Here is an 18,526-nt window from a genome sequence, read left to right as displayed (position 1 = left end):
TCACAACCGACTTTTTATAAACTTAATTGACAAACAAGTCAAAATAAATGTGTTTAATGGTGATTTAAGAGTGAATAAAGTAGTTACAGTCTGAAGGATTTGGTTTGTGGATGATTTGATAGATTCCAAATTTGGAAATTTGTTGAGTTAATTAATTTATGATTGGTTTGTTCTCAGAAACAATAGATATTGGAGATAAATAATGTATGAGCAGTGAAAGTAAAGTCACTGTAGATCACATTTAATCAACAGTATCGTTTTCCTTTTTTAAAAAATATATTATTATTATTATTATTATTATTATTATTATTATTATTATTATTATTATTATTATTCATTTATTTCATTTATTTAAATTTTTTAAAGGAAAATAAATTTTTTAAGCAGGCATTGAACTATAATGTTTTTCTTCTTCCTTAGATAATAAATTATATTTTAAAAGGTATTAACTCTGATTTTAGTGAAAATGTTTTGATGAGATCAAGAAAGTCATTTTAAACTGTTAAATAATATCTACACACATAATGATTTCTTACATCAAATGTTTATTAGATTAGATCCTTTATTCGTCCCACAAGAGGAAATTAACTTTTCAGTTTCATCTCCATCCAAGAAACATGAAAACACAATGACATATAACATGGAGGACAGGAGGTATATTTATATTTATAGTGAGACAGTTGAGCTTTGTTTTGTTTTTGTTTACATGTAAGCACACAAATATGTTACACATTTCATTACAGAATTATATTCTGGGTCTGAATTCTGGTTTTCAGATTAAGTTTGTTTTAAAATGTAAGGAAAAAAGTAACGTTTTAATTATTTTTTTACCTTATAAATTTAGATATTTAAAGCTGTTTTCACATTTTCTAAATTATATATATTATGAGGGCGACCGTGGCTCAGGTGGTAGAGGGTCGTCTTCTAATCGAGAGGTTGGGGGTTCGATCCCAGTACCTGACTATGTGTCGAAGTGTCCTTGGGCAAGACACTGAACCCTAAGTTGCTCCCAGTGGTCGACTAGTGCCTTGCATGGCAGTCCTGTCCCACTGGTCTGTGAATGTGAGAGTGATTGGGTGAATGAGCTGATATGTAAAGCGCTTTGAGACTGTTTCAGTGGTGATAAAGCTCTATATAAATCATGTCCATTTACCATTTATAAACAACTTAACGTTTGTCTGCTCTAAACCTTTTATTAAAATATTTCAAATTATTGGAATTTTCTCTTTTGAGGTACATCAGAATTGTTTGATCAAGTAGATCATGATTAATAATAACACTGCTTAATTTGAGCATCTTTAATCTCTCATTATTTAAGTTACAAGAGGGTTTTGAACATTTTAAGATACATTGTGGATTACAGCAGTTCATATTATGGAACTGCAGCAAAAATGAAGCAGAAAGCAGCTGATTTTATCATGAATTTACAACATTAAACAATGCGTCTTTTAGATTTTTTGTAGTCAACATTCTCAATTATGTAAATGATTTTTGCATTATTGTTTATGTTACACACATTGTGGTTGGTGCTAATCTAAACACTCTATAATTAATTCTATTTTTATTTTTTTTCATTTATTCCAGCAAAATAAATCACGTTTAAAAGCATATTCTATAATTCCACATTGTTGGATGAAATTACATTAATAAAATTGAACTTTATGGTTAACGCTGTGTTGCTATGTTTATCCAGTAACGTAAGCATATCCTCATCTGTTATCTGCTAATGATGCCTTAGTCAATCAGTTTAGTGGGGGATAATCCACTAACATGCTTTAATGCACACATTACACTGATAATAATAATAATAATAATAATAATAATAATAATAATAATAATAATAATAATATCCAATATGATTATTTAAACGTCTTACCATTCAAAGCTCTAACTCCATTGGCTACAATAGTAAACTGATCACTTCCTGGAACTATTGAGGCTCCATGAGCCGCCATTGCTGTAAAAAAACAACGATCCATTGTAGTGAACGGAGTTGTCACTATTCTCTCTCTAAACGGCTCTGGACAGTTTGTGTACTATTTAAAATGTTGAAACTGTTATTTGAAAAATAATTATAAATGTATGTTTGAGTGAATTCTGATTTATTTATGTTTGGTTTTTGATTGTCAATGTTGTGTATTGTGATGCCGGTGAATCCAGCCTTAATGTGTTCTATGTTGCCATGTCTGGGTTGCCACGTTGGGTGTTTCCGTGTGTGTTTGCCGCCCTGAATTAATGTATGTGATTGTGACGTTTCCTTCTGTTGTGTCCTCACTCTCGCGTTAGTTCGTGGTTGGCGGGAGTAGAACGGGGATATATAAGTGTGGGCGGGAGGAAAAGGAGTGTGTTAGTTCACGTGCTGACAGTGTGGATGGTGTTTAAGAGCACTGTGTGCGATTGTCCTGCTTCCCTTGTTCGGCAATAAAAGGCGAATTCTGACAAGACTTCAATAACCCTTATTTCACGGCTCATCCACACTACATTGGTGTCAGAAGTGGGATGATGGAACGTGACGGAAGTCCAACAGAACTGCGGGAAGATGCCCGCCGCCGCCGAGAGAGAGCAGCCTGGGTCGCGGAGAAGTGGAGAACCCCATGTCTCCCCGACGGCTCCAGCGACAAGCGGCCACACCACCCTGAGTCACTAAGGCCCACTGCGGTTCGAGACCAGAAACCTGCAGAACGACAGAGCTACAGCCCCGAACCGCAACAGCCCGCCGCCACTACAGTCACACCCAAGGCTGCGGTCAAGTTGCCGAAATATGACGGCACGAACCAGCTGGAGTTATACCTCAAACAGGTTCGAATCGCTGCAGCACACAACGGATGGAGCGAAGGAGACACCGCCACACATCTGGCCCTCGCACTGGAAGGCCGGGCGCAGCAGGTGCTTCTGGACTTGGCCCCAGCAGAGGAGCGGAACTTGCTCGCACTGTCTACGGCGTTAGAACGGCGGTTCGGACAGCGCTCATCAGAGACAGTAGAAAGAGAAAAGTTAAACAACCGCCGCCGCCGGGAAGGAGAAAGCCTGGGCGCCTTTGCGGCGGACATTCAGCTGCACGTTCGTAGGGGTTACCCTTGTTTCCCCCACATGGCGCAGGAAGAGTTAGCTCTCCATGCGTTCCTGCAAGGACTCGCCCCCGAACGGCTCCGCCAACATGTTCGCCTGGCGACGCCTCAGACACTGGAGGAGGCGCTCCGGGAGGCAGAGCGTGTTGAAGACGTCATCTCCACAGCACGGGCGGCACCAAGCATTCAACCCTGCGTCAGGATGGCTGACTATGACATTGAGGAGGTACGCCAAGCCCAGTCACCCACCCCGCAATTTCAGCAGCGACGTTCATCGACCAGACAGCGCCCACGCCGCTCATCTGACCGCTGCTATCGGTGTGATGAGCCTGGGCACGTCGCACGCGACTGCCCCGCCCCCGCACCGAGAGTCAGAACAGCCCCGCTGGAGGGAAACGACAGCGGGATGGCCCGATGAGGGGGTCGCCATCCCAGCCCACTATACCCCTCCAAGGCCGTTGCACGCTGGTGGGACGTTTTGGTCATACCAAGGGACTGTATTTGACCTGCCAGCTTGATGATCAGAGCTGTCAGACGCTCATAGACACGGGGTCTACCATCTCCCTGGTGCGACCGGGCGTTTTAATGGGCACCAGCGGACCACTGACGAATGCATGGACCCCCACCCAGACCCAGCTGATGACAGTGACGGGAGAAAAGACGGGGCTCACGGCGAGGAAGCTGCTTCGGGTCCGGGTTGGTGGTCAGGAGGTGGTGCACGAGTTTTGGCTGGCTGACATTAAGGAGCCGTGCATCATCGGCCTGGACTTACTGTCACACTGGGGAGCCTGCATCAACGCCACCAAAGCAAGCGTCACACTGGGGGGCGTGACCATCGGGCTGCAACGTGGAAGGGAGGCGGGCATAACCAAGATAATTAACGCAGTCAGCAGTTCCACGCAAAACACCTGTAAAGCACCAGTGAGGATCCCCTCCACCAGCAACTCCCCCTCCGCGGAATCAACGAGAGCGGTGCAGGAGCTTTTACAACGCAGCTGCAGTGGATTAAATCCCCGACAAAAGCAAGATTTGGAGGGCCTCCTAAAAGACTTTGTGGACATTTTCGCTGCCAAGGATGAGGACTGTACACAGACGGGGTTGGTCCAGCACCACATTGACACAGGTTCAGCCCCGCCTGTTCGCTTACGTCATCACAGATTGGCGTTCGCCAAGCGACAGGCAGCGGCGGACATGATCCGTCAGATGGCAGATGATGGAGTGATTGAGCCGTCTGACAGCCCGTGGGCAGCACCAGCCGTGCTGGTTAAAAAGAAAAATGGGAACTGGCGATTTTGTGTGGATTATCGACGTCTAAATAGTGTCACTAAGAAAGACTCTTATCCCCTCCCCCGGATCGATGACGCACTGGATTGGATTGCTGGTTCCAGTTGGTTCAGCTCCCTTGACCTGCGGAGTGGTTACTGGCAGGTGGAGTTGGCCCCTGACGCTAAACCGAAAACGGCTTTCACACCATCGGTCAGGGACTGTGGCAGTTTCGGGTGATGCCGTTCGGGCTCTGCAACGCACCAGCAACGTTTGAGCGGCTGATGGAGCGGGTGGCTGACGTACCCCGAGACCGGTGCGTCATTTACCTGGATGACCTGCTGGTGCACGCTGGAAGCTACGAGGGTGCTCTGGCTAACCTACGGGAGGTGTTCACTGCCATTCGCCGAGCCGGACTGAAGTTGAATCCAGCCAAGTGCAGCCTTTTGGCTAAAGAGACTGAGTTCTTGGGTCATGTGGTGAGCGCTGACGGAGTAGCCACTGACCCCGCTAAGGCCGCCACTGTCAGAGACTGGCCTGTTCCCACAAATGTCAGCGAGGTGCGGAGCTTCCTGGGACTGGCGTCCTATTATCGGCGTTTCATTCAAGGTTTTGCCACCATAGCCAGCCCTCTTCACCGCCTGACAAATAAAGGTCAGGCCTACCGGTGGGATGACGCGTGTGCTGCCGCATTTAACCAACTCAGAGCAGCTCTAACGGAGGCTCCGGTCCTGGCTTTTCCAGATCCCCGCCGACCTTTCATCCTCGACACGGACGCCAGCAACACGGGGGTTGGAGCGGTCCTGGCACAGCAAGGAGATGATGGAGAACGCGCAGTTGCTTACTTCAGCCGTGCTCTGAACCGAGCTGAAAGGAATTATTGTGTAACACGACGGGAGCTGTTGGCGGTGGTCTCAGCGGTGCAACACTTCCGATCATACCTGCAGGGCAGCCGCTTCACTCTCCGGACTGATCACGCCTCCCTCACCTGGCTATTGAGCTTTAAACAGCCGGAGGGGCAGGTAGCACGGTGGCTCGAGACTCTGCAAGGTTATGATTTTGACATTCAGCATCGGGCCGGCCGTAACCACGGTAACGCTGATGCACTTTCCCGGCGGCCCTGTGTGACAGTAGAGTGCCGCTACTGTGACCGCCAGGAGGAGAGGGACCAAGTTTCGACAGTGGCTGCTGCCGAGGCTACTGAGGAGTTTGCTACGCTGTCCCCGGCAGAGCTGAGACAGCAGCAGGAGACTGACACTACGCTGGCTGCGGTGAGGAGCTGGCTGGAGGCTGGACAGCGACCGGAGTGGGCTGCCATGTCTGCACAAAATCCGGAGCTGAAGTCCTACTATTCCCAATGGAACAGCATTGAACGTCACGATGAGATGCTGTATCGGCGGTGGCAGGCTCCGGAGCGAGGAGGCGACATCCTCCAGTTGCTGGTTCCCCGAGCGCTCCGTCCCCAAGTCCTTCGGCTGACCCACGGCTCAACGGCGGCGGGTCATTATGGGAACGCTAAAACTCTTCGTCGTCTCAGAGGACGGTTCTACTGGCCCGGCTGTCGCAGAGATGTTGAGCTGCACGTCCACTGCTGTGACAAGTGCACTGCTCGGAAGGGCCCTTCCCAGCGCTCCCGAGCACCGCTGCAGCAGTACCTGGTGGGAGCCCCGATGGAGCGAGTGGGAGTGGATATCCTCGGCCCGTTTCCCGTGACTGACGCCGGGCACCGCTATGTTCTCGTGGCCATGGATTATTTCACTAAGTGGCCGGAGGCATATGCGGTGCCGGATCAGAGTGCCATCACCACCGCAGAGAAGCTGGTTGAGGAGATGTTCACTCGTTTCGGAGTTCCGGCGGAGCTCCACAGCGATCAGGGCCGAAACTTCGAATCCCAGGTCTTTAACGAGGTCTGTCGGCGGCTCGGGGTACACAAGACCAGAACCACACCTCTTCACCCCCAAAGTGACGGGTTGGTGGAGCGGTTTAACCGCACTCTTGCAACCCAGCTCGCTATTCTGACCAGTCATCATCAGCGGGACTGGGACCGGTATTTGCCGCTGGTCCTCTGGTCGTACCGCACTGCAGTCCAGGAGTCCAGTCAGTGCACACCGGCAGCCCTTATGTTCGGGCGGGAGCTCCGGACACCGGTGGATTTAGTGTTCGGAGCCCCACCTGAACCGGAGATCGCTGGTGGAAAAGAAATGGATTATTATCGGCGGCTGAGGGATCGCCTTCACGAGATCCATGATTTCACCCGCCAGGCTCAGACCAGCGCTGGAGTGCGTCAAAAGAGGGCGTATGACACACGGTGCAGGGGACAGGTGCTTGCTGCGGGAGACAAGGTGTGGGTATACTGTCCCGCGCGGAAGAAGGGAGTTTGCCCTAAACTGAGCAGCCAGTGGCAGGGGCCCCGGTGAGGTGATGGACAAACTGAATGATGTGGTGTACCGAGTGCGCATGCCGATCAGGGGACGAGTCGTGGTGTTGCATCGGGACAGACTTGCACCATACCACCCACAGGCTCCACAGACTGCCCAGGGAGAAGATGGACTGATTTCCGCTCTCGCGGGTGAGCCCCACTCCGCGGTGACACCCGAGGAGCGCGAGCGCCCTGTTCGGACCCGCAGGCGCCCTGGTTACCTAACGGATTATGTGGATTAATGGGGTCGCCGGGACGGCTGACCCTTTAGAAGGGGGCTATGTGATGCCGGTGAATCCAGCCTTAATGTGTTCTATGTTGCCATGTCTGGGTTGCCACGTTGGGTGTTTCCGTGTGTGTTTGCCGCCCTGAATTAATGTATGTGATTGTGACGTTTCCTTTTGTTTGTGTCCTCATTCTCGCGTTAGTTCGTGGTTGGCGGGAGTAGAACGAGGATTAATAAATGTGGGCGGGAGGAAAAGGAGTGTGTTAGTTCATGTGCTGACAGTGTGGATGGGTGTAAGAGCACTGTGTGCGATTGTCCTGCTCCCTTGTTCAGCAATAAAAGGCGAATTCTGACAAGACTTCAGTAACCCTTATTTCACGGCTCATCCACACTTCAATATTGTATCACTGTGTGGGGCCAAGCTAATCAGTCCACTCAGAAAGGTGTGATCTCCCTGTACAAACAAGCTTTAAAAGTGCTTGATAAAAAGCCCATGATGTGGCACTATTGCAAAATTCAAGAGAAGCATAATCTTTTAAGTTTTGAAAATCTCGCTCCCTATATCGCTACAGGGATGAGTGAAAAATGTGCAGCTCACGGGATCGTCACTAGGGGCGCTGTCAGTGGAGACTGCAGACCAGCCAGATGCAAAAGAGCTTTTGGACAGACAGCATTCGCAGTACAAGGGCCACAGATCTGGAACACTTTACCTGCTGATCTGAAAACTTTAACAGACCTGCACGAGTTTAAAAGTAAAGTTAAACAATGGCTCAAACTTGTGGACACAACAGACGTGTATAATATTTTATTGGGTTTTGTAATTTGCATTATTTGTGATGATTTATGTAAATGTGTTATGTATTTTTATGTCTTAGGAACCAGGTCTGCGAATTAGCTGTTAGCTATATGGCCCATGAATTTGGCATCGGTTACTTGTAACAATGCTTCTTGTTCTGTCCCTATCAAATAAACATATACTGTATATAAAGAACAACTGATAACTGCAACACTTTCATTTACCTTGGCTTGTGATTACAATTCACTTTAGGAATCGCTCCAAACTGACAGGAAATACATACCGGGTTATTTTTATGAGTTTCTATTGTTTTTTTGATGTTTGATGTTGTGCTTTTTTTTTAAAAAAACTTAATATGTTAAGGTTTCATTTATTTAGACAACTGTTTCTCAGGAAATCCTCCTTTATCTACAGACATGTTTCGACTGTCAACTGCCAGTCTTCGTCAGAGGAGTCTGCTGATTGCTTCGATGTTTCCTTGACTTCTGCATAATAATTCAGGCAATCTTTGAGGATTTTAAGATGTTTTTGTCATTTTCTACAAATCCAAAGACACAATCAATACGTAAAATAGCCATGAAGTTTAGTTCAACTCGAGACATCACGGTTCCCCTAAAGTTGTGCAGTAGAAATTATTTATTTATAGTTAATTTAAAAAAAAAAAAACACTTACAATTTCACCCAAAGAATTCCTCAAATCACAATAACATTTGGTCTACAGGTGTCTTGAGAGGACTATAAAAGTCTTCAGCTTCTAAAGTTTGAAATCCTGGAGTTACTAATATCTGTAACTTTAGTTAATTATAGACATTTTTTTCCAAAATCAGTACAAAAATATTACAATTGCCGTTTCACAAACTGTATTTTTCTTGTCTGGTCCACTTGAGATCATACACAGAGTTTGTGGGGATAGTGGTCAAAAGTTTATTACAGTTTTCCCGAATTTCTAAAAAATAAAAACAACTCTTAATATATAATGTACTTAATATAGAAATGTTTTAAGTGCCATAAAACACAGTGACTGTACAAAATATAATTGAAATCATATGTTGTTCTATTAAAAAAAAACTAGTATAAGTTTTCAGTGAAATGGTCCCAAACTTTTGAGAGTTTAGGTTGGTTCTTCTTCTGTTGCATAATTGTTCTTCACAATGTAAATGGTGAAGTGACACTTCATGTATGGTACTGCAGTAAAAGAAAGAAGCAGAAAGCGGCAGCCGGCTTGATGTTATCATGAACATTTTCAATTATGTTGCTAGTTATTTTTGCATCGTTGTATGTTGTTGCATTATTGTACGAGAAAACCATCCAAACTGACTGAGCTTTTGAGCAGCTGTTGCAGAGGAATGGACGAAAACGCCCAGAGAAGGTGAAGAACATCGTGGCATCATAAAAAAAAGACTTGAGGTTGTAAATACTTTCCAGATTCACTCCTGATACAAAATCAATAATCAGAATCAGAATTCCTTTATTTATCCCAGGGGGAAATTGCTGTATATACTCCTTTTGTGATTGGATCTTAACTTCAGTGTCTGTGGGACAAATCCTGGCTCTCAGTTAAATGTTTTTTGTTTTTTTTTTACATCTTCTGCATCACAGAGTTACAGGAGATGAAGGAAGATCGATCATGGACTTGGATCCTGGTCCTTTTCTGTTGTTTCCCAGATTTCAGGCCTAATAACCAGGCTTAATTGCACTTACAATTAATCATTAAATCATTCAGTCAAATTTGTAATTTAAAATTAAATTTGCATTGTAATTTAATTTAAATGATAGATTTTATAATTGCAATTGACAAGCAAATTCAATTAAAAATGACAATTACTATTCAAATGCATGTCAATTACACAGAAATTTGTGGGAAATTACAAACAGTTCTTAAACTTTAGTAATTGAGATTCTAATTGTAATTCACTTTCAGGAAGAAAAAAAAGGTCATTGTAATTTAATTGCATTTGAAAAAATACTGGACACTGTAATTTTTATTTTTTTTTAGATTCTCTAGATTAGAATCCTGCATTTGTTTCCATATCTTACCAAATAAATTGGGTCCAAATTCTATGCAAATGCATTCATGTTTAGAGGTTGTACAAGACACTTCAAATTTGCTCCACACTAAAACAGCGAGCTAAAATAAAAAAGGTGTATTTGAATAATTTTCTATAATGTTAGTATGTATATGTAATTAAACCCAATGCAGGGTTCTAATTGGGGTTAACGGAAACTATTTTTTCCCATGCTTTGATGGACCACTCTACTATAATATATAATAATGATGAATTAATGAATATTTGAAAAAACTTGGTTTCCTGTACTAAAAGGTGTGTTTGGGTTAAGATAAACACTCTTTGTGAAACCATGCCTCGTTGGTCTGTGAAAAGAAGAAGTATAAAGAATGTGTGTGGGTTTCTGATAACGATCAAGACTCGTCTTCAGTGTGACACCGTTTCTCCATCCATCCTGTGTGAGAAACGATCTCTAAGTAGGTTATAAGTTATCAGGAGTTTATCGGTGTGTGATGTCCTTTAAAACACGGCTGTTTTCTTCAAACATGGTTGGATTTCAGTTGGATTCTATATCTCAAAGGTTTACGTGGCATTTCTATACCATCGGTGAGTGATCTACTTACACATTCTTCCTTTTCCAAATAATCATATATAGAGGATATAATATTAATGCGCAGTGATGAACTGTCTACCCATGAGGGAGGGGCCACATGTGGACAAACAAAAAAAGTGTGTTCATCTTATTTGTTATAGTAATTTTCTATTTAAGATATTTGGGATTTTTTGTTAATATGAAAAAATGAGGCGAAACTAAACTACATTGCAAAGCCTATAATATTAATAACAGTGTAACAGAATTTGATTGAGTTCTTGCTCTCGAAAAACAAAAGAAATTGTCAGATATTCAGGTTCTTATGTGAGAATACGTAATATGGCAACGGAATTTACTGTGATGCATCTAAACTTTGCTTAGAACGCTAAATGTTTTTTACCGACTGTAACTAACTCAACTCCGTTGTCCACTATCCAGGTCTCATGGTGACCTTGCTGTCAACGCTCTCCTTCCATCAGAAAGCATCTCAAGGTTTGCCAATTCTGACACATTAGCAAAGCTTCCCCTCAAGTCATTAATTTTCAGATGAACAGATGAGTATCGTCAGCATATCAAGAAATGTGTCAACCTGTGCATGAAAAAGCAGTAAAAGTTGTTTTTTTCAGCTTCCATTCTTACACTATTATGGTCAAACCAATCAGATACAACCATCTAATCTCCAACATGTTCTCTTCGTCTTCCAGTGAGTTGCAATATTACCCACATATATCAAAACTGCAGTTCACAGCCAGGTAATAGAAACATCTCAAAAAAAATGTTTGGATGTACGATGACAGCAGCGACAGCTGGAATGTTTTTGTCCAACAGATGGAGTCCGTGATTTAAACTGCTTTGGTAAACATGATTTAAAAGGATATAAAACCTGTACATGGAAACCTGGGAAGGCCAAAGCACAAACAGTGTACACAGTTATTGTACTCCAGAATAAAACGTAAGTGTCACTTTCCTCTGTGAGAAGCACAATCATAACTATTGCAACGTTATTAGTTTGGATCTTTACATTTTCTAGAAAAGGAGATCATTGCAAAGTTTACAGTGATATCGTGAGTTCTCCATGGAATCGAGCTTTATGAAAACTACAACGTGACGGTCGTGGCTTTGGAAAACATGAAGTCCACAAACTGTACACTGGCGGTTTTTAAAGGATCACCAAAGAGCCTGTGTGAGTCCAGTATGCACATTACAGAGGGACGCAGTGTCAGAAAAAGTGTCTGATACATGGTCTGATCACAGTTCGATGCGGTCCGCCAAAAGATGTCTCATTTACTCGCCTCTCTGGAAAACTCCATGTGAATGTGGAATGGCACCAGGAGGACATGACAGCCATCGGAGAATACTCTGTGAGATACAGAGCAAAGGGCGCCCGCCTATGGTCGAAGGTCAGTGTTTGGAAAACAACTGGTTAATAAGGTTGGCAGAGGACGAGGTGAATAATGAGCACCTCAGTCATGGTCCGGGAAAGGACAGTTGTTTAAAACTGCTGGAGGACAATGATTTTCTACAAGATAAAGACATAGTGAAGGCCTCATTAATCAATAAATGAAACTCACAAACAAATGTAGACAGTTGAAATTGCCGGTCAAGTTTGTTTTGAACTCATTCAATAATAGTGGGTTTGTAAACATGGTTGGTAAAGTTTTGCGCATTGCATTGTGGGATGTGGAGTCCCGTAGACGGATGCATAGAAGACTTTTTACTTATTCTAACCACGATTTCTTGAGTTTCTTAGACAAGAAGGACAGTGATTAGCCTAAAACCATTTTTGTTCTACTTTGTTTCCCGTGATCCCCGTGATATCACTGCACTCCATGAGACATTCAATTTCAGGATTCCACATCCCACAATGCAATCCGAAATTTCAACAAGCCAACTATTTATGGTGGAGATCAAAACAAACTCTGGAGCATCAATTTCAACCTTTTACATTTGTCTGAGAGTAAATAATCTTTGTCTTATCAAGGGTTAAATTATATCTTTATCTGATAAAAAAAATTGTCCCAAGCAGCTTTATTCACATTTTAAATGATATATGTGGGGTCTTCGTTTAAAATGTTCCCAAATTCTGTCTTGAGGTAATCCCATTTTTAGATTTTTTGCTTATCTAATGTAAATGCTGACACGATAAGTCATAAAATAATGCCAAAATGTTGAATAGAAATTCATTGAGTAAAGTCTTGCAATAAATTGTATTTTCTAATGCTTCAGAAGTCAAATGGTCCATTCAAGTAGCGCCAAATCTCATGAGATGAAGCGGGATCACATAGTCTGAGACTTTGTGTCATATATGGATACATGGTTTATTTAGGACTTTCAAGCACTTGCTACACATTTAATAACCTGTTTAATGGAAAAGTATGGTGAAAATGTGTAATAGTATACCAAAGCATGTTGGAGAGGGTATATTCCATAGTCATACCACTTTTTCTGCTTCAGGAATTTAAGTCCGTAATTTAATTTTCCTTGATCACGAGAAATAAAGGGTCCCTATATGTAATGAAATGATCACAAACTTTAAGTAAATGAAACTACAAGGCACTTACATATTAGGGTTGTTGCTGTGAGGATTTAGTCTCCAGTAAGACGGCGGCTGTTGCGACCTGTCCGAGTTACGTTTCTATATCCATGTGTCAAATCATGTTAGCTACAAGCTTGTTTGTGATTATGGTAATCACTCTTGGCATGTGCATTACTTTGCTGTTTACAGTCGACTGTTAGATCCGACAACAGCAGCAGCTGCATGGTGGAGAACCTGAACACCTCGCAGGTCTACGAGGTGCAGATAGAGTGCCTTACAAACCTACAATGCTCCCAGTGTCCCTGGAGTGAAGCCTACATGGTCCCACATGGTGAGTCTTCACGTGTTATCCTCCTTCTAAGATGAGGACTTGAGTGTTTGGACTTCCTTGATGACTCCAAGAAAACTGTGCTTCCTTTTTCCAATAAACAGAACTGACAGAGCAGCCTGTTATTGTCAACCTTTGGTTTATCGACATTGACGAGAAAAAAGGAAAGCGGTGGACATTTGTGTCCTGGAAGGTGACTTTTATTCATCTTTCCCCTTCAATCAAAGACTAGCACAAACTGAAAGAGCTTCTGATTTTAGCTCCCTGACACAGAGACGCATCACAGCTACTGTGTGAGCATCTGGAAAACATCTGGGGAGACCCCAAGTGAGCTGAGGATAAACACTTCTCGTTCTGAGATCAGCCTCATTCTCTCCTTTTCATCGTATCGCATCAACATCAGCGCCTTCAACGATGTGAGCACATCCCCCGCCGTGAGCCGGACCATTCCTCAGCGTGACGGTTAGTTTCACCTTTCATTTCACTCATTAGACACTGAAAACAAGATGTCTGCCACCATATTGTCACGCCTGACGAACTGTACATTCACAGGTACAGAAGGTGGTTTGCTGAACGTGACCGTCCATCATAATAATTCATTTACCATCCACTGGAGGGACGATCTTATCAAAAGCTACGTCTGCTTTTCTGCTGAGTGGAGGACGAAGACACACAAAGGGTTCCACGAGTCGTTTCATGAGCAAGATAAAAACTACAAGACCATATCTCCATTACCAGGTCAGAAACTCAAAACTACTGATCCCATGATTCCTTGCTGATTCATCAACTAAAAGGAGCTCTTTAACGAGGACAACAGTCAATGCTAATAGTTCAGTGTGCTCTCACATGTATCTCTTATCCTTTTTTGTTTTTATAATGCAAGTACCCCTTAGTTTGAATGACTGTATGCATTACAATTTTGTTAGAAGGCTCGTCTGAATGCTTTACTGTGTCTAGACCAACATTAACCACATATTTAAGGCTTTTTCTCACCAATTTCTTATTTTTTGGTCATTTTAGATTTTGTACTTCACCTCTTAATGTATTTTGAAGAGTTGTGCCACAAATTATCATCGATGGATGAAGAAAATGACAGTGTACATGTCAAATTTGTCCTAAAATGAAATTAACAGATGTTTCTGTGTACCCCGTGAGATGTGTCCAAGTACCCCTAAGGGTACACGTACCCCTTGTTGAGATCCTCAGTATTAAACAAGGTTAGGACGTCACGTTACGCCTTAAACTGGATAAAATTACTCTCTTATGGGCCTTAATCATAATTTTTTTAAAAAAGGTATTATAGCTAACAATTAACCACATGCTAACGGCTTTTTCTGCAACTAGACAATGAGGTCACGTATATATAATAACTGAACATGACTTACAACAATGCACAATACACTTTATATTTTACTTTTCTATCTTTTCTACCTTTTACATTGATACCTTTATTACTTTTTAAATTATTATTGCCATTGTTATTATACTTTTCTCTTTATTTGTTTGGTTTTGTTCTTTGTTTCAAGTTTTTTTTTTCTGCTACATCCAGTGTGGCGAGTAAAGTAATTTCATTGTGCAGGGAAACATCGAGCTACAATTTCACGTAAACCTAAGCCATTTTCATAGAAATTAATTAATATCACTGTTTGTATAGTTTGTTGAAAGTGAAACTCTGTGTGAACTTTGAATGTTGTCCTGTGCTTGTGTGGGTTTCCTTCAGGTTCTGCATCGCCCGCCCCCCTCCCACCCCACCCCCCTGAGTCATGGTTGGCTAACTGTGGCTAACCATGACTTTGCCTGATCTACAATTTAATTGCTACACTTCAAACTGGACAGTGTTGTTCTTTCATGGTCTTTTTGATAACGTTTGAAAGTGAAAGTTTTTGTTAGCCAACAGTTAACAAATGCTATCCCTAATAATGCTACTAAGCTAGGACATCATATATTCCTGAGGTAAATCGATCACATTTATATTAAAATAGATGCAAATGTTAGATTTAATGACATTTTTATAGGGCTGTGCATTGCCGAAAGGATTTGATATATCCCGATACTAATTGACACGATATACATCGCGATATAATTGCAATATCAATGACAAATGTAAAAGTACAAAATGGTGTGGAATACAAGTTATTTCATTTTTTTAAAAAAACCTGTCAGAACAAGTATATGGTAACTAACTGTAATTCAAGTACCGATATAAAAAAACGTGGTATGTTTATCAAACTGTCAAAATTTAAAAAAAAAAAAAAAGTTTAACTTTTGCTTCTAGAACAGATTCTGATTCTGTTAAGTTCCTAAAATAATAAAAATAACCACATACATCTATAAAATTTCCCAGTATGTTTCATGAAAATAAAGTGTAATCACCTTCAAAGCTAAAATGCATTGAGTACCGATGTATTTTAAGGTCTGATGTGGTTTACCGACACCTAGTGACCGGGTGTTTACAAGCTATGCAAATGTTCGCGCAATTAAATGTTTTTTCCGTGAAAAAACATGATTAGAAAAATCAATTTGGGAATATTTTGGATCGATATGATAATCACGCGGTGAAATAGCGCAAAATATCGCTTAATCTATTTTTTCTTAGACCTTTAGTCATAGTTGGCTACACATGGCTAACCAAGGCTACGTTTGAGCGACTTCCCCTGGTATCGCTACATATTTCAGAGGCCAGCAAAACACATTTTTTGACTAATGCTGTCAGCGTTGAACCCACCGCTAACTAAAAATGTCCTCCAATGGGGTTTTTGATCCTTGACGTCTTATTGTTTGGTCCTCTTCAGAGCCGTTGGAGCCTTTCAAGAGATACACCCTCACTCTGCACACGCGAACAAACAATGAAACTTGTAACATGGTTCATATCAACAACAGCGAGAGCACCTACGGGAGCAAACCATTCTATTTCATTGAAGGGTGTAAGTCAGTAACTGACACAGTAACTTTCTATAGTTTGTCGGCTTCTTACATTTACTTTCCACAGCACCTGTCAGTGCTCCTACAAACGTCAGCGTCTCAAATGTGACGCTGACCTCGGCGCTGCTGTTCTGGACTTCCATCCCAGAGGAAGACACCAGAGGTTTCCTGCTTGGTTACATAATCTATTATAAGAAGTACGACCACAAAAAGACCAGCACTGAAAACAGTAGGTGGACAAACAAGCACCAAGACACAATAGTAGTAGTTCAAGTACACGTCTCCTGTCACACCATAACAAAAATATAGAAAAAAAAAAAACAACCTTCCAGTAAACAGTGACTGAACTTTAACTGTAAAAAAAAAAACAAAAAACAAAAAATCAATAAAATATATGTACAAATTAGAAACAAGATAGATGTTTTTAATCAGCTTGCTCAACTTAAAAAAAAAAAATAAATATTTGTCTGAATGTGAAAACAGCCTTCCATAAAGAACAGAAACATCTCCCATATATTCTTGCAGAAATTAATTTACCACAACCTCCATTGTCTTACCCTGACTTCCTCTTCCCAGTTCCCTTCCCCCTCACCAAGGTGCAACACTGCCCTCTCTTTTAATTCTCCCCTTAATAAACCTTTTCTTACCCTTCCTTAGGGAAGGCTGGTAATGGTCACAATTATGCAATAAAATAAATTCACTTATCTAATTACAATTAAAAAAAATATTCTTTGAATATATGGAATGGTATAAAAAACATCAAAACAAAATGTGAAAAACTGTCAACAAGTTAATGAAGTACCTCTAACTTTCAAAGGAAACAGTGCAACCGTGGTTTGAAGAACACAACGACATACTTTAAAAGTTAGCATCTGCTGCTAGCTAGCGTCTTGGTCAGTGTTTGTTTTCTTGCAGACGTCACCGTGGATCCGTCCCTGAATGTCTATGAACTGGAAAATCTCCAAAGTGGGACACCGTACCAAGTCCAGATATCGGGTTTCACTTCTGGAGGAACCGGAGTTCGAAGCACAGCAAGCTTCTTTAAGACAAACCTTAAAGGTTATTTCAACTCCACACTTTTCCATGAACCAGTCAGTCATCAAATGTTCTGACATTACTTGGATTTTACCCTTTATTCCAAAGCAAATGTTCACATCGGAGGTATCATCGGAGTCTTTGCATTTGTTATTCTTGTGACGTTTGGATCCCCACTCATAAAAAGGTATATATCTAAAAGTACAGTAGTTAGCACTGCTGAATATCTTCACAGCTACTTTGTGAATACTTTGCACTTCCTGCTTTTCCAGAGCAAAGACGGTCCTGTGGCCGAGTATTCCCAACCCTGGAAACAGCGATACGATGCAGAAAATCTTTGAACAGGTGAGTTGCTTTTAGTGATGAGAAAACCTGAATCTTCAAGGCAGAGAAAAGTTTAAGTTCAGTTTCTGTTACTCAGGCACATCTTGAGGCTATTGGTACGCTAACGGTTGAGGAATGGCACTCAGGAATTCTCCAGGTTCTCCAACGTTCTGATATAGAAGATCACACTGAAGCATCATGTAGTGGAAACCAGAGGAAGCTGAGAACGTGACTGGAGAAGAGTCACGTGAAGACAATGGTGATGTTTTCTTCCTGGATACCAAACAGACAAATGTCCAAAGTTCTACATGTGCCTTGGTGAGTGGATACACCACAATGGAGATGTTTCAGCAGGGCATGAGTACGATCCCCACAGAGAGAACACAGCATTTTCAGAGCAAAGCAGAACACGACGAGTCCTCTGGGTCCAAGCAGAGACTGGACTACGTCAGACAGTTCAGTGAAAAGTCCACAGTCCAGTGAGATCACAGCACGTATCCAACAGATTCATCACGACTGGACAGGAATGCCCCATCATGTTAAGTTTTCATTTATTCAGACAACTGTTCCTTAGGAAATCCACTTTGATCTCCTAAAATGTTTCGACTGACAAATGCCAGTCTTCATCAGAGGAGTCTGGTGATCGCTTTGATGTTTCCTTTGAAGTTTCTTTGACTTCCGCGTATTAATTCCAGCAAGATTCGTTTTAGTTTTTATAATGTGTTAAGATTTCATTTATTCAGACAACTGTACCTTGGGAAATCCACTTTGACCTCCTAACATGTTTCGACCGACAACTGCCAGTCTTCGTCACAGGCGTAAGCTGATGGCTTTGTAGTTTCCTTGACTTCACATATCAATTCCAGTTGTCAGTCGAAACATGTCAGGAGATCAAAGTGGATTTCCTAAGGAACAGTTGGAAAAATAGGGCTGTTCAAGTTCGGGGAACATATCATGCATTTGCCATATATCAGGAATTTTGTATTTAGCGATTTAGCTAATGGACATTTT

General features: G+C 42.2%; 1 protein-coding gene across 1 annotated transcript; it reads left to right on the top strand.

The window, feature by feature from the left end:
* The first annotated feature begins 11,486 nt into the window (after positions 1-11,486).
* LOC114459420 (interleukin-31 receptor subunit alpha-like) lies at positions 11,487-17,747 on the top strand. The gene is made up of 12 exons (XM_028441673.1): positions 11,487-11,553; positions 11,625-11,770; positions 13,096-13,237; positions 13,339-13,427; positions 13,495-13,696; positions 13,787-13,972; positions 16,027-16,158; positions 16,224-16,385; positions 17,072-17,215; positions 17,300-17,378; positions 17,464-17,536; positions 17,613-17,747. The coding sequence occupies exons 1-12, from the start codon at positions 11,499-11,501 to the stop codon at positions 17,745-17,747; spliced, it is 1,545 nt and encodes a 514-aa protein (XP_028297474.1). The 5' UTR covers positions 11,487-11,498.
* Positions 17,748-18,526: the final 779 nt, after the last annotated feature.

The sequence above is a fragment of the Gouania willdenowi genome, unplaced genomic scaffold (genome assembly GCF_900634775.1).
Source record: "Gouania willdenowi unplaced genomic scaffold, fGouWil2.1 scaffold_311_arrow_ctg1, whole genome shotgun sequence".
Taxonomy (NCBI): domain Eukaryota; kingdom Metazoa; phylum Chordata; class Actinopteri; order Blenniiformes; family Gobiesocidae; genus Gouania; species Gouania willdenowi.
The sequence above is the reverse complement of the archived record's forward strand: the minus strand, read 5'-3'. Positions and strand labels throughout refer to the sequence as shown.

What these genes read in the sequence shown, in the direction of transcription:
- LOC114459420 (XM_028441673.1), top strand. Translation starts at nt 11,499, where the DNA reads ATGAAGTCCACAAACTGTACACTGGCGGTTTTTAAAGGATCACCAAAG. An exon ending in GGACATTTGTGTCCTGGAAG is followed by an intron (nt 13,428 to 13,494) that starts GTGACTTTTATT and finishes TTCTGATTTTAG; the next exon opens with CTCCCTGACACAGAGACGCA. An exon ending in GACCATATCTCCATTACCAG is followed by an intron (nt 13,973 to 16,026) that starts GTCAGAAACTCA and finishes GGTCCTCTTCAG; the next exon opens with AGCCGTTGGAGCCTTTCAAG.